The sequence below is a fragment of the Plasmodium gaboni genome, chromosome 5 (genome assembly GCF_001602025.1).
Source record: "Plasmodium gaboni strain SY75 chromosome 5, whole genome shotgun sequence".
Lineage (NCBI taxonomy): Eukaryota > Apicomplexa > Aconoidasida > Haemosporida > Plasmodiidae > Plasmodium > Plasmodium gaboni.
Window position 1 is genome coordinate 830,596 of NC_031485.1, and position 17,749 is coordinate 848,344.

At 19.2% G+C, this 17,749-nt stretch overlaps 5 protein-coding genes across 5 annotated transcripts in view; 4 read left to right on the top strand and 1 right to left on the bottom strand.

Annotated features, from left to right (window-relative positions):
* Positions 1-7,918, top strand: part of PGSY75_0522400 (hypothetical protein) — a gene marked incomplete at both ends in the record, with an annotated part of 28,142 nt that extends 20,224 nt beyond the window's left edge. Inside the window, one exon of the mRNA XM_018784505.1 lies at positions 80-7,918. Coding sequence (XP_018643160.1) covers positions 80-7,918 — 7,839 coding nt within the window. The remainder of the gene's footprint in view (positions 1-79) is intronic.
* Positions 7,919-8,838: 920 nt separating this feature from the next.
* PGSY75_0522500 (putative 50S ribosomal protein L17, apicoplast) lies at positions 8,839-9,578 on the top strand (the record flags this gene model as incomplete). The annotated part of the gene is made up of 3 exons (XM_018784506.1): positions 8,839-9,057; positions 9,175-9,348; positions 9,471-9,578. The coding sequence occupies 3 exons, from the start codon at positions 8,839-8,841 to the stop codon at positions 9,576-9,578; spliced, it is 501 nt and encodes a 166-aa protein (XP_018643161.1).
* Positions 9,579-11,975: 2,397 nt separating this feature from the next.
* On the top strand, positions 11,976-13,427 carry PGSY75_0522600 (inner membrane complex protein; the record flags this gene model as incomplete). The annotated part of the gene is made up of 1 exon (XM_018784507.1): positions 11,976-13,427. The coding sequence occupies one exon, from the start codon at positions 11,976-11,978 to the stop codon at positions 13,425-13,427; it is 1,452 nt and encodes a 483-aa protein (XP_018643162.1).
* Positions 13,428-14,189: 762 nt separating this feature from the next.
* On the top strand, positions 14,190-15,249 carry PGSY75_0522700 (putative iron-sulfur assembly protein; the record flags this gene model as incomplete). Its single annotated transcript, XM_018784508.1, has 5 exons — positions 14,190-14,376; positions 14,485-14,534; positions 14,633-14,734; positions 14,831-14,967; positions 15,192-15,249. The coding sequence occupies 5 exons, from the start codon at positions 14,190-14,192 to the stop codon at positions 15,247-15,249; spliced, it is 534 nt and encodes a 177-aa protein (XP_018643163.1).
* Positions 15,250-15,565: 316 nt separating this feature from the next.
* Positions 15,566-16,297, bottom strand: PGSY75_0522800 (putative G10 protein; the record flags this gene model as incomplete). The annotated part of the gene is made up of 3 exons (XM_018784509.1): positions 15,566-15,619; positions 15,759-15,931; positions 16,081-16,297. The coding sequence occupies 3 exons, from the start codon at positions 16,295-16,297 to the stop codon at positions 15,566-15,568; spliced, it is 444 nt and encodes a 147-aa protein (XP_018643164.1).
* Positions 16,298-17,749: the final 1,452 nt, after the last annotated feature.

Sequence of the window (17,749 nt, forward strand, 5' to 3'; positions counted from 1 at the left end):
TTTATATATATATATATATATATTAATTTCCATTTTATGATACTTTCTTATATTATATCATTTGTTTTTATTTTTACAGGTTAAATATAATCTTCTTGTCGAACCCGAAATCGTTAGGAACAAATGGTGCCTATGCATAGGAACGTGCATTCAAATTGAAAATAACACGGGACTATATTTTCGAATATACAAAGAAGGAAAGACAAATTACTTTTCTAGAGTAAATTTCAAATGGTATAAACGAAAAAAAAATAAATCCAATAGCAATTATTCCATGTGGGAAAAAGATACAAAGAAAGGTTCACATGAAAGTTCTAAATCAAGAAATGATAATATGAAAATAAAAAGTTATAACAGAAATTTTATATCTTATATGGATAAAATAAAAAAAATGAAAAAGACAAAAGAGAAGAAAATAAAAGATAAAGATTATATAAATATTTTACCTTTTAGTAAAAGAGCTATACCTATATTTTGGTTATATGATTGTACATTACCATATATAAAAATTCTAAGGAAAAAAGATAAAAAACGTCATAAGAAGAATATAAGAAATAATTATAATGATGAAAGTTTAGATATAGAAGCTGTTCCATTCAATATTTTATATAAACTTTTAAATAAATATGCTTTAAATAATAATAATCTTTATCAAAAAAAATTGGATATTTCACCTTTTGAATTAATATTTAAAAGTTTAATCATGTTTTATTGTTATGTAAAAGTAAAAGATGTACCTACTCAACATATAAAAGAGACATCATATAATTATTCAATTGTTATTGAACCAATGGTAACAATTAAAAATAACCTACCAAACCCTATAACTGTTATAGTTCGATTAAAAAAGGATAAAAATATATTTAATTTGAGCAAAAAAAAATATGACAATAAAGTTGAAGATAAAATTTTTTATAATAACAATAATAATAATTTTAATAATAATGATAATATTAATAATAATAATTATTATCATTATTATTTTAATCATTATAGTAATTACGAAATGAATGATGATATAACCAAAATATTGAAAAAACAAGAAATGTTTGCTTTAGTCCCTCCTCATCATTATTGGTCCCTACCTATTTGTTCTCAAGCATTTTATATGAAAATTTTCTATCATGGTCTGCAAATTGAAAAAATGAATTTTATTTGTGATTATATGAATGAATTAACAAATTACTTTGATTATAAAAATGTTAAGCTTCCAGATATCAATGAACACCCCTTATTTACGAGCAAATTTACTAATAGTATTAATAAGGAGCAAAAACAAAACAGAAATAGGAAAAATAATTATATGAATAGTATGGATAATAATGAAAATATACTATATCAGAAACAATATGATAAAAACATTTTAGATGAAATTAAAAATGATAACAACAATGATACAAAAGACATATACAGTAATAATGATGTTGATAATGAATATTATTATAATGATCGCAATAGAAATATTAATTATTGGGCATACAAAAATTCACTTGAGTCACATAAAAAAAATGACAGTGTATACCTATACGATGAGATTATAAAACAAATACAAAAAGATGAGATGTTGGATAAAAATAATTTTAACCATAATAAAAAAAATAAATATAATAATAATTATTCATTCAATAATAAATCCAATTTTTTTAGAGTAAATAGAAAAAATTCAAATAATTATAGTAACAATGATGATAATAATAATGATGATTATGATAGTGATTATTACCTTAGTTCGAATAAGAAAAAAAAAATGATGGATACAAATAATTTCTTATATGTTAGTGAAGGGTTTTTCCCTATATATATGCCAACAACTGATACTATCACAACTACAAAAATTTTAAATCATAAATATGGGTTAATAGGAAATATATTTTCATACGAAGAATTAAAATTTATTTATTTTGAAAATAAGATAAATCAAATGAATAGAAAAGTGTATGATAATTTATATATTTTCAAAAGTATTACTATGTCCGCTGATGTATCTCGTAGAAAAATTGATTTTTATTTTCCTTTCTTTTTTGAAAATACAACAAATGTATGTCTATATGTTAACAATAAATTATTACCTCCTAATAGTCGTTTATATATGACAGAAGAAGAAGCAAAGAATGTGAAGATAAAATCATATAAGCATGATAATATGAATAATAAAATATTATGTAGTAATGTTAGTAGTAAAATTGATTGTACAAAAACGAATATGATACGTCCTTTAATAAATTTAGTTTATAGAAAAATAAATAGAAAACAAAAGGTAAGGTTTTGGGAAAAATATGAAGAACGAAAAAAGAAAAATGTTAGAGATAATAATCATTCTAATAATTATAGTGCAAATGTTAATGTGATATCCTTGAAAGATGAAAAAATGAAGATGATAAATCTAAATGGATTTAATGATAAAAAGGAAGAGATAGAAACAATGCTTAATGAAGAAATTAATATTGAAGACAAACATAGAACAAACGAAAATATAAATTATTTACAAACTTGTGTAGTTAAACAAAATACACAAAATGAAAATCATGAAATAATAGATAAACTGAATAATTATCAAAATGGAAAATTGGAAAAAAAAATGAATGACTCTATCCTTTCAGTTAATTTAAGTGAATCTATTGATACTACAACAAATAGGAATTATTCATGTCATGCTAATTCTTCTAAATATACAGAACTGTTACTCAATACAAGTGAAAATAGTCATAACAAAATAGATAAAGTTAAAAGCCATAAAGCACATAAAAATGTTTTTAAATATCTCTTAAGAAATGACAGGTTGTTATTTAAAAGAAGAAGAATGAATAAAAACAAAAATAAAATAAAAAAATATAAAAACGCAAATAAAAAAAATAACAACGTAGATGATGATTATAATAATAATAATAATATTAGAAGGAGTGGAAGAAAAGGATTGAGAGCTTTTGATAATATAAAAATAATGAAGAAATTTAGATTATTCAATAAAACTATACAATCCAGCAAATTAAAAGAACAAGAGGATGATCTGGATCGTTTTGATGATACTGAAGGCGAAGAAATAGATGATCAAGAATCTGAAGAACATTATGATGAAAATAATGATGAGAATGATGTTTATAATGATGACTATAATGATGAATATAATTATGATGATAATAACGATGACTACCATAATGATGTTCATATTCACAATGATAAGCCTCTCACACTAAATCGATCCATTAATAGTTCCCCACATTATGAACATGATGAAAATGTAGTTACTCAAAAGAAGAAAGAAAAACCCCAAAATGGTAGGACAAGAGAAAAAGGAAAAATGAAAAATTATATATTTAATAGAAATTCATACACTAATAAAAAACGCGATAAAAAAAAGATTTCATCTAACAAAAAGAAAGGGATATCCAAAAGAAATTCTAATCAATTTTCTAAAAAATTCAATTATGATATTATGAATATTTATAATGAAGATGTAATAAATGATGTAGAGAATGATCAAGACACATCAGATGAACGTGGAGAAATGGAAGCTTCAAATAAATCGAAAAAAAGTAAATTATTTAAAAATAATAGTATTTTAAGTTTGAATGTTAATGAAAAAAGAAAAAAGAAAATTACAATTAAAAATTCTACAAAAAGGAAGAGTAATAAAAATATAAAATATGGTTTAAAGATGAAATTTTCAATAAATCCTTTTTTTATTAATACTACTGAGAAAAAGAAAAAATATAATGAGGAAGAAGAGAATAATTATGATGAAAATAATATGAATAATTCTGACAATTTTAATTCATCTGAAAAATTAACAGACAGTAGTAATTCTAAACAAAGCGAAAAAGATGGAATCGAATTTATTAGTGCTAATGATGGTTATATGATTGAAAAAAAATTAAACAAATTTGATGAGAACGAGTTAAACACAAGCGAAAATATAAGAAACATTGAGAAAAATAATTTTATTACAAATGAAGTAGACGATAAAATCGAGAATGAAGAAGATGCTGTTAATGACAAAGAAGAAAATTATAATGAACATAAAATAGAAAACGTACCAAATGAAGAAAAAAAAGAAATGCTATATAAATATAGTTCCGAAAAAAGGAGTAAAGAAACAAGAAAAATAAAAATAAATAAAAAGGATTCGAATGAAGGAGATTACTTATCACTTGGTATTTGTGTTAGATATGCAGAAGAACCATTTAATAAATCTAAAATTGTTACATTTGTAAATAGTTATATATTTATAAATAGGTTACCATTCGACATCAAAATAGTTACTGACTCTGTTAGAAAAAAAACGGAAACTTTTTTTATAAGTCCGAATATTAATAAAATAGAAATAAATGATACATATAAAAATTTATTTCAACTAGAAGGGAAAAAATTGAATGAATATAAATCTAACAATGTCTCAATACAACCATTAATAGAAGAAAATGAAGCATTTTGTGAAAAACAATTTAATAATAGTAATAGTTTAATAAGAAACGAAAATATTAGTAATTATGAAAAGAGTATAAATCAAAATGGAGACGAAGTATCATGTAAAATGAACACTAGCAATAATCAAAATAATATTATAAATAATAATAAACATAAAGATATATATAATTTTGGTAATGATAATTTTAAAAATAATAATGAAAATATAAATGACATTTATCTTATTAATAATGATTACAGTATTAGTAAGACAAACAAATTAAATAACCATAATAATAATAATAATAATAATAATAATATTAATATTAATGGAAATATTGCATATGTAGATAAAAATGTAAGTGATAATATAAAGAAAGACTCATCAAAATATGAATTAAATGAAGAATATAAAGATAATATAAAAAATAAAGGGGATGAAAAAGGAGTAAAAAACAAATCTAATGAAACGTATATAAGAAAAGGAGAAATAGTATCATTTCATTATCATCGTAATAATATTAGAATAAAAGATAGTGAAGACAAATATAGCTCGTTACCATTTTCATTAATACCTAAAAATGTACCATCAAATTTTCAAATAGAATTATTTAATGTTAACAAATCACAAATTAATAACACTAAAAATTTATTAGTAGAAATAAATATATGTAGTGGTATTTTTGGTGATAAACAACAATTACCATATACATATAATGGATACTTTTATATTCTTAGTCTTCCAGTCAGACCACAATTTGAAATAATCAATGCTACTAAATTTATAATTGCATATGCAACTGATATTAATAAATATACGAAAAGATATATTAATAGTAGTAATTATAATACTTATTTAAATAGATATAATAAGGATGGTGATTATTCAGTAAAAATGATTTATCCTTATAGCTCTATTTATTATACATTAAGACATAATAATGAAATAGAATCATCAAAAATTGCTTTAAAAATTGTAGGAGTACAAAAAAGTTCCTGGTGCATAAATACAATAAACTCTTTTATTGACAACGTTGTTACATTACCATATAGAATATATGGAGATAATTTATCATCACGTAAGAATAAAGGAAATGTGAAAAATGAAATATTTAAAGGAAATATGTCTCAAATGTCATATCAAATGAATGATTCATCTTCCGATAAATTAAGTTCTAAAAGTGATTCAATTAATTATGATAATATGGAACGTTATATAAACGATGAGGAAGAGAACGATAATTTATTCCTTGGTCATAATTTAATAAATAAAAAGTTATATTCCTTTTTAATTATAAGAGATAATGGTAGTAGAGCTATTGTGATTACGGAAAAATATAATTTGGCTAGAAAAATTGTTAGAACCAAAAATTTTAGTAAAATTCATAAATTGATAGCATTAAATAGCAGGAAAAAAATATTATTATCACAAAAAAATAATAATAAGAAATATATATTAAATAATAATATGAAAAATTTTATTTATTTTAATTTTCCAAATGTACCAATAATATATAAATTTAATATACCTAGAATTACCTTTACATGGATACATAGACAAGATGTTATTATAGCTATCCATTTAACTAAATTAAAATATAATGGACATATATATCCTAAAGAAATTGTAAATAACGATATTACAGAAATGTTTACACCTATAAATATCTTAAAGAAAAAAGAATTAAACGAATATGTACAATTTGTTTTCTTAAACAGTTATATTAATTCCATATTTCTAATTGAACAAATCCATATAGATCATTTTGTAAAAGGTGATATTCCTGTTATTTTGAAGAGTACTAATATTGAAGAAGATGAGAAAGAAAATATCTTTTTATATATACATATAAAACAATATTGTGTTGATTCATTAAAACAAGCACCAATATATCAAAGCATAACCATAAAAATATCTCCCTTAAATGCTAATATTGAACTATTAGTAATTGAACAATTAATTGAAATAATAGAAAAAGAAAAACAATTATTATTATTATATGAAAAAAACGATAAATCTTTACCTCCACTCGTAAGCACATCTAAAACAGCTAAAAGTGCAATAAATACAACATTGAAAATTTATTCAGATAGGAACTTTTTACAAATGCTATATATGGATGAATATATAAAACATAAAATGGGATACGACGTTTCCGAACAAACAAATATAGGAATTGAAAATAATAGATTAATAAATGATGTAAATATAATTGATAACACAAGTTATAAAATGATAGGTCATAAAAAAAAAGTTGATAATATATATAACGATATTAATAATGTAAACATCAAACCTAATGCATATTCTTATTATTTTAACTCGTCCAAAGCTAGAATGTTAAAAAATAATAAAATTATTAATATTAATAATATATTCCCTAATATATATTCAGATGATAGTACTAAAAGTTCTAATTCTAGTAAATCTAGTCATAAAAATAAACAATATATTTTAGAAAAGAAAATATGTAAATTATTATTGGGTTATTATAAATATAAGAAAATACATAATTTAATTAATAATACATTTTATAATATAAATAATATAAATGATGAATTATTATTACCAATAAAAATTCAATATTTTAAAAACAAACAAATTTTTATGAATGCATTTTCCTCTCATTTATTTTTACATCCAAATCCAAGATGGATAGATAATAAAAGTAAACCTGTTTATATAAGAGAATTTAAAATTTATCCAATAGAAATAATTGCATCTATAAGAACATCAGAACATCGAATTTCTAGAAGAGTCTTACATATAGTTGATGCATTGCCATTGGATACGCCTTCTATGCGTATACGTTTAATATCACAAAAAAGAAATTATATTGTTTGCACATGGGATGGATTATTTCAGTCATTACGAATATCTTATTTTAGACAATTATTAAGACAATCTTTACCAAGTGCATGGTTATCTAATCCATTTGCTATTATAAAAGGTTTTATAAAAGGCTTATGTGCATTATATAAAGAATCCGTTAGAGGCGTTAAAACAAGTTCCAACTTTTTTGATGGTTTTATGTCAGGTTTTAAGTGTGGAATTATTATATTAGTTGTTAATACTGTTGGTGGGTTATTTCAATCATTGAGTCATATGTTAAATGTATGTCACAAATTAATGGGTGGTTCAAGACCTAGACCACCAAGTATTTTAGATTCAATCATTTTAGGATTAGATGGATTAATTTTAGATACATTCTATAGACCTTGGGTTTCTTTGGTAACACAACCTATCATATCTATTAATAAGGGAAATAGTACTTTTAAAACTACTTGCATAATTATTGGTTGTATTCTTCGATGTATCTTTTCACCTGTTTTTGGATTATTAAACTTTTCCGCATCTATAACCGAAGGTTTCGCTAATACTTTAATAGGAGACTTTGAGAGATTCTCTAGAGTTCAAGAGAGAGCTGAGTTTGAGACAGAAAAGATTCATAAATCCAATGCGACATTTAAAAAGAGCAAAACATTAAAAAAAGTAGGAAAAAAAAAGGTTTAAGTTGGAACTGCTATTTTAAAAGGACAGATTTTAAAATGTTATAATAAGAGGTGTATCAAAGACTACATAAATATATACATATATTTATTACATGAGAAAAAATAGGATATTTTATGAATGAACCTTAAATATTTTTCTTTCTTTTTATAATATAATTAAACTTATAAACTTTTGAAATATATATATATATATATATATATATATATATATTTGTTTTTTTGTTAAAAGGATGCTTTAAAATTAATTGAAAGAGTTTTATTCATAGTTATATATATATATATATATATATATATATATATCATATGTATGGGTAAACATTTAAAATATAATTTAATTTCTGTATATTAAAAAAAATTTATATAAAAAAAAATTCTATTATTATTATTATTATATAATATATATATATATATATATCCTTATAAATAAAAAAAAAAAAAAAAATTTATATATGTTTATTATTAATTGAATAGTTCATTTTAATGAGTATTATTATAAATAAGTCGCAAGGTATTTATTTTACATAAAAGGAATATAAAAAAAATTTTAGTTATTAGATATGAAATGAATTTGAAATATATGTATAATATTTACCTTTTTTCGTACCTAATAATTACCTTACTGATTTTAATAAATATATTATATACAAATATATATATATATATTTAGTTTACACACAAAATAAATAGTTGGAAAAAAAAAAAAAAAAAAGTTTTACATAAAAAAAAAATATATATATTTTTAAATAATGAAATTAAAAGATTATATGGGATATAAGATATTACATAATTTTATATTATTTATATATTTTAATCCTTTTTATATGAATTAATATGTTTAAATATTATATTAAAATTAATATAACATATCATTTTTAATTATTTTATCATTTTTATGCTGAAAATTTCGAATAAAATGAACAAATGAAGATATGGATATTATTTTTTTTGTTTTGCAAGAGCGTGTTGAATTTTAAATTGAAACATAATGTGTCAAATATATGTATAATAAATAGAGAGCCCTTAAAATATATATCAAATAAAAGAAATACTTCATTATTGGCACATACAAATAAAAATTTCAGGAAATTAGGAAGGGATAGAGCTCAAAGGAGAGCTCTTCTAAGGGCATTAACAACCAGTGTAATATTTTTATTCATACCAAAAAAATAGAAAAAAAAAAAAAATTAATATAAAAAAGAATATTAAATAAAAAATTACATAAATATAAATATATATATATATTTCACCATTTTATAGTTATTGAGGTATGGTAAAATAGTAACAACTGAAGCAAAAGCAAAGGAAACTAGAAGAAAAGTTGATAGAATAATAACATATGCTAAAAAACATGATGACAATAAACAATACGCTTATAGATTGATAGCTAATTATGTTTATGATAGAGAATTGGCCCTTAACGTAGTTAAACAGGTATAAATAAATAAATAAATAAATAAATAAATAAATATATATATATATATATATATATATGCGTTTAACTTTCTTTTATTATATTTATATTATTTTATATTTTTAATTTTGTTTATTCAAAGGCCCCTGTTAGATATAAAGAAAGACATGGAGGATACACTAAAATTAAGCTTTTGCCAAAAAGTAGAAAAGGAGATGCATCAAGAATGGCCATGTTGGAACTTCTTTAAATTTTATTTTACTTAACTAATATTTATAATATTTTTGTTTTTATTTATTTATTTATTTTTTTTTTTTTTCGTGTAGTTTTTTAATAATTATAAATAAATATTAAAATAACATACTATTAATATATACATATATTATATCTTTGATTATTTTTAAAACGTGGAATACATTATGTATATTTATCATATATTAATATAAAATGCAGTCTATTGTAAATAATTGGTTGCACGTTTATATACAATATGTTTAATTTTTTTTTTTTTTTTTTGGACACAAATATTATATATATAATATCTTATTTTGTATATTATTTGGATATATTTTTATTTTTATTTTTTTTTTGAAACATAAACTTTAACATTATATATATATATATATATATATATATATATAAATTAAAATTATCTAAATCGATAAATATATATATATATTAGATTATATAATTTTTTTTTTTTTTGAAGTGTAATATATAAAATGTTCGAAATAAAGAAAAACTGGTAAAAAAATATATATTTTTTTTTATTTATTATAAATTATGCGTATTAAATTTTACATTAAGATACATATATATAGTATTACAATTTAATTATGTAAAAATATTATATATCATTTAACTAATTTTGGTTGCCCTTTGCATATTCATTGGTATTTATATATTTATGTTTTTTTTAATTTTATACAAAAAAATTAAAATTATATGTAATATATAAATTAAATTGGAAAATAGAAAATACATAAAATATAAAAGAGAAATAAATAAATAAAAATAAATAATAAAAATAAATAAAATGAATAAAAAAATTATTTTTCATTGAAATTTAAAATTAAATTATATTTATATATATATATATATATATACATATATATAATATATGGAGAAAACATACACATTTATTATATATATAATAAAGAAGAAATGTTATATATATAATTAAATATATACAATTTTTATATATTTATTGTTCTTCCAATTTATTCCATTATGTGTTTGTTTTTTTTTTATTTATTTTTTTTTTTTAATTTTTAGACAATTTTTTATATATTCATTTCTTAATATATTAATGAAAAAATGTAAAATATAAATTTATAAAAAAAAAAGAAAATAGTAGAATTGTTTAAAAATTGATAATTATAATATTTTAATTAAATAAAATTCCATATTAGTTCATGGTATTATATACATTTGTATATTTAAATATTATATATATTTTTTATATTTAATTGAATATGTTTTTATGTATTTTATTTTTTTTAATAACATATAATTTTATTGTATTTTTCTAATATATTATTAAATTATAAAAATAGAAATAAGAAAAAGGAATATTATGATGTGTATATATAAAAAAAAAAATTTATATATTACACATTTTGAATCTATGATAAAAATATATTATATATATATATATATATATACATTTATGATAATATATTTATGCACATTTTTCTAAATTGACATAATAAATATAAACTATAATTTTTTAATAGACAATTGTTAATTAACACATAAAATCCATATTTTACTTTCTGAAAATATATAGTTAGAAAAAATATTAGTGTATACTTATAATTATTTAATACATATTGCAAACAAGACAATATAAAAAATAATTTTTTTTGAAGGAAATACAAATATTTATTTTATATAGATATATTTATACATGTAGATACTGATTAATTATATATTTCATACAATATAGAAATAATATATAAATAGAAAAAAAAATATATAAATAAAAAATGAATCAGCTTTATATAAGGATTTAATAACAAATTGAGAAAAAGATATTTTTATTTATGAAAATTAAAAAAATATATATATTATTTTATCTTTGTTATATATGTGTTCTTTTCATTAATTGTTAACTTAAACGTATATATATATATATATATATATATATATATTTATTTATTTATTTATTTATATATATATATATATATATATATATATTTATTTATTTATTATATGTTATCTTTTTATATATATATAAAAAAACATATATATATTATTTTATTGTTTTTTTATATCCATATATATATTATTTTATCTTTGTTATATATGTGTTCTTTTCATTAATTGTTAACTTAAACGTATATATATATATATATATATATATATATATTTATTTATTTATTTATTTATATATATGTGTTTATATGCTCTAATTTGATTGTATGTTTGTGTAACATTCACCTTTATATTATATAATATATATATTATATACATATACATAGATACATTCATTTATTTATATAGGCATTTGTTATTTTAGGTTGTTATAATTATACACATATATATATAATTATTCAAACCTATTATAATTTAAAAGGCTTTTTTTTCTTTTTTCTTTTTTTTTTTTTTTTCTTTTTTTTTTTTATAATATATAAACTATAACAAAATGGAGAATTTTAATCTTCATAGTATCATAAAAATGAACAGCACTGTGAGTTTACTCTTTGGGATTTTTTTAACAGTAATAGGATCCATATTTATGGCTATAGCAAATACATTCATGAAATTAGGTTTGAGTGATTCGAAAAAGAAAAAGTACATGTTTACTAATTATTCTTGTGATATGAAATGGTATATAGGATTTATTGTTTATTGTTTTGGATCCTTTTTACATATAATTGCCCTAGGTTTTGCCCCTGCAAGTACATTAGCCCCTATGAATTCATTCGGTTTAATAGCCAATGCTATTGTTGCTAATATATATTTAAATGAGAAGTTAGGAAAAATAGAATTAATATCTACATTTGGAATATTTTTTGGTATTAGTATATGTGCATGTGCTTCCTTTTTGTGTGAAACAGAAAAAGTTCATTTTAATCCTATTCATATAATAGAGAGTTGGAAAAATCCTTGGTATATTTTTTATATTTTTGTTTCGATATTTCTATCTTTTTTTACATTAATATATTTAAATCATGAAGAAAATAAAATCATATCAGAAAATGAAGAAATATATGCTGCAAAAAGATATGTTGAATTAAATGTAATGGATGAGAAAAAACAAGAAACTGAAGATGAAAATATTAACTCATTAATAAATAGTAAAACTTTAACTGAGGCTGCTAATATATATCCTAAAACTATTGGTTTAGCATATGGATTTTTAGCTGGATTAATTGGATCACAATGTGTTTTAGAAATAAAAGAAATTGTTGCCTTTTTACATATAGGTTTAAATAACAAACATATATATAGAACACCTTTACCACACTTATGTTTTGTATTTCTTATCATTTCTATCTATTTACAAATACATTTCTTAAACTTAGGATTAACCAGAGGTGAAGCAACCCTAGTCGTTCCAACATATTATGTTTTTTGGACATTTTTTGGAACATTAGGTGGTCTAGTCAAATTTAACGAAATTGAAAATTTCAATTTTAATTCTATTCTATTGTTTTTAGTAGGATTTCTACTCACCGTTTTATTTATATCGATTTTAGCTGTTCAAGAAATAACATTCTTACGTAAATATGTGGATAAAGAAGTACCAGATTTACCACTGGAAAATTTAGATATACATACACAAGTATTACAAAATAAAAAATTATCAAAACAAGTTATATTAAATATGGGTTTATTCCCTGTATCTTTACTTGGAACAACTGTTGGAAGAAAAAAGTTTCGCCCATTATATGAAAGATTCAGAAGAACCAGAAGTATTCTCTCAGATACACATATTGGTGATCAGCATTGTGAATATTCTATAGATAATAATATATATAATGCATATACCCTACCTTACGATATATACAATACAAATACAGACACATTTAGTGCTAAAAAGAAGAAATATAGACACACTGAACCAAGAATTGAAAATACATATATTTTTTAATTCAGCATACATTAAATGGGAACATATAATTCTTCCATCTTACAAAATCAAAAAAAAAATTTGTTCTAATATATATACATTTATGTGTATATTTCATTTTTTTTTTTTATTTCTATTTTTTTTGGCTATTTTGTTCTTTTAAATATCTTTTAAAATATTTCCCCATATTATTCAAATTATTTTATTTATTTTTTTTTTTACACGTTTTTCCATATATAGATGTTATTATTTATCAGTATTTGTATAAATATTATATTATAGATATTCTATTTATATTTATTTTGATTATATGTATATATTTACATATATATATTTATTTTACTTAATTTTTTATTATCCAATATCTATTTTTTTTTTCTCTTTTTTTTTTTCTTTTTTTTATTTTTTTTTTCAATTTTCCACACTTTTTTAGTGTTATAATATTTATTTTTTTTTAAGTTGTTAAAAATATCCTTTTTTCTCCTTTTAATATTAAAAAGGAAAAAGGATAATAATATTATATTTATTATATATAATATGCTTATACGCATATTTGAAGTAAATAAGTATAAATGCTAACTTGAGTATTTTTCTTTCTCCTTATTATATATAAGAAAAAAAAAATAATAATAAAATATATATATATATGTATTATATTTATTTAATAAAAAAGAAAAATTATAAAAGTATCCTTTCTTCATTTTTCATAATTTCTTTAAATTTCTTATTTGCTAAAATGCTATTTTCTCATTTCCATGGAAATAATATCTGAAATATACAAAAATGACAATACACATTTTTCTGTGTTTTCTCTTAATACTTAAAATTACTAATGCCTTAAAATCTAGTAGGTTTAGTTCATATATATATACTCCAAAAACATTTTTATATAACAATAAAAGTATATCAAATAAAAAGATTTTACGTAAATTTGTTAACAGAATAAAATTGGTGGATGATACAATTAAAAGTACGAATAACTTTTAATTCTCTAAATATAGATAAAATATATGTTAAACAAATTATTTATATTATTTTATTTTATTTTTGTGTGTATGTTTGTCCTTTTTTTCTGTAGGCAATGAACATATAATTAAAATAACAGATAATGCAACAAATAAAATTAAGGTAAAAATTATGAAAAGGAAAAAATTCAAAATATATTTGTAAGTACATAAATTATTAACATTATATAGATATATATATATAACATATTTTTTTTTTAGGAATTACAAAAGGAATGTAACGATGATTATTTGATTTTAAAACTATACGTAGAAAATGGTGGTTGTAAAGGTCTCAAATATAAATTAAATCCCATAAAAAAGGTATAAGTGTAAATATGTATAAATTAATTTTTTTGTATCTTTTTTTTAACAAATTCGTTTATTTTATTATATATATATATATATTTTTTGATATAGAACGAAATTGAAGAAGATGATTATATACAACAATTTGATGAACTAAAATTTATCTTATCTATAGATTCAACTAGCGTTATATATATTTATAATAATACTTTAGATTATAGTAATGATTTAATCAGTGGTGGATTTAAGTAAAAAAAACCTTATAAATACATAATATACATACAAATTTATTTAATTTTTTTTATTTTTTTTTTTTTTTTGATTCTAATATTAATATACAATTATACATAAAGAAGTGTATATAATATGTTTATATTTATTGAAACATGAAAATATTATATATGTGTGATTATATTTATAATGTAATAATTCTACTAATTTTATACATTAAATTTATTTTATTATTTTATAGGTTTATTAATCCAAACGCAACTAAAAAATGTGGTTGTGGAAAATCATTCAATGTGTGATATATAAGATAACACATAAATATATATCTTTTGAAATATATATATTATTTTTTTTGTTTAGCTATACTTTTTTTTTTTTTTTAAACTTAATTTATAAATTCTCTGTTATTATCACAAAAAAAAAAAAATAAATAAATAATAAATAATATAAAATAAAATTAAATAAAATGATTTTTTATATATACCAACTGGCAATATATATTATAACAAATAAAAATTAAAAAATAAAGATAAATCATTAAAAATATATATATACATATATATATATATTATACAGAATATACTGCAAAATATATGAAAGTATATATATAGGAAATTAATTATCTCCACTTGCACAACCCCTACATCCACAATTTACACATTGTAATACCTATATAATGTAAAATAAATAAGTAATAAATATAATGTTCTTTTAATGAATACATTTTTTATTTAACGAATGGAATTTTCATAATATTATATATATATATATATATGTGTTTATTTTATATATATTTTTCCTAAATTACCTTATTTCCTAAATCACTTTTTGGAACCCTACATATACAAGTATTACTAAAATTACTGTCTGATACTTGTATACATTTTAAGCAGCACAAATTTTCATATCCCTGCTTTCTCCATTTAGAAATTAAAGCCCCATCTACGTACTTTTCTTGAACTAAATAATCATATAACTCTCCTAAAGAAAAATATAAAAATTTATTAATATAAACAAATATATTTTATAAATATTTGATTATATAATTTAGCTATTATTATATATATATGCACCAATGTCCTTATAAATATATATATATATATATATATGTTTGTATTTTTATTATTTACTTGATATTTCTTTCCTTTTATAATATAATTCATATATATAACGAGAGGTTTTATGGTTTATTTGAAAAATTGGCCACAATATTTCATTTTTCCTTTTCTTAGAAGTATCTTCATTTTCCAAACTTCTCATTTGTTTATTCATTTCTTCTAAAAAGGACTCAACCTTATGCCAACCTTCAGGTGGCTTTCTTGAATTCATAGTTCTTATACGTGGCATTTTTTATATATCACATTAAAAGAAATAAAATATGTTTATTTACGTTAATAATTTTTTTCTTTTATTAAAATTGAATTTATTAACTAATGGCATAAGAAAAAAAAAAAAAAAAAAAAAAAAAAAATGGAACTATGAATTTTTTATATATTCTTAATAAAATAATATAAATGACAAAATATATGTAACATTTTTGTTATACTTCATTATTTATTTTTATTGTTTTTTATTTTTTTTTTTCAAAATTAATTTGGAATAAATTTATAATCTATGAAATATTTTAATATCCACTATTAATTAAAATACAATTAAGAAAAAACATTATATTATATATTATTAAATATATACTTATTTTTTATTATATAATATTTTAAAATAAAAGAAGTATAAGGCAAAAGCATAAATATATTTTTTTATAAATATAAATAATATATAAATATATATATATTTATTAATTATTATAGAACATATTAAATATATGGTATTTTATTATACGTATGATTTATGGTGTTCGGCTTATTTTCTTTATATATTTATATTACTATAGTATTTTCTTCTGAATATATTATTCTCTGTTACCATTTATATATTCTTATTACTTTGATGTTTAAGAACCAAATTTTATAGTTTTTTTGACCATGTTGTAAATATGTTAAACCTTATAGGTTAATTATTTTTATATATACACTTTATATTATATTTCTATATTATTTATTGTTATTTTATAAGAGAAAATTATAATGAATATAAAAGTTAAGTGATAGCTGTTTAAAAATATTTTTTATACTTATATAATATACTATATGTATTCATATATTGAACGCTTATTTTATCTAATTTTAAATGATATTTCCTAAAACATTTTCGTATACATTAAATGAGAGTATATATTTTTAAAAACAATATCAAGTACAATAATTTACATATTGAATTTTTGTATGTATATAATTTGTATCAGTTATATTATATATATATATATATTGATAATATGAATAATTTAATTTTAATTATAATAACTTGTTATAAAATTTTTTATTCTATTTTTAACTATAAAATATTGTAATATTCAATAATTTATAATTCATTAATATTGTATAATATGCTTCAATTCAAAGACATTTTTTTCTGAAATGTATAAAAAAAGGATGTAAAATATTGTAGAAGGAAGAATTAAAAAAATTTCTTATAAGATATTTATGTTTCATCTTGTGTAATTTAAAACAGTATAAATGTCTAAGAAATGATCACAATGGGCATTATATATATATATAAAATAATATTACATATATGATTAAAGCAAAATTGTAATAATGTTACATTATATATATTAATATATAAATTGGGTTAAATACATATGTATTTATTTTATATATTCCCCTTTTTTTTTTTTTTTTTTTTTTTTTTAAAGAGGTCACAAAATTATATGACATAAAATATTTTAAACATTTTATATAT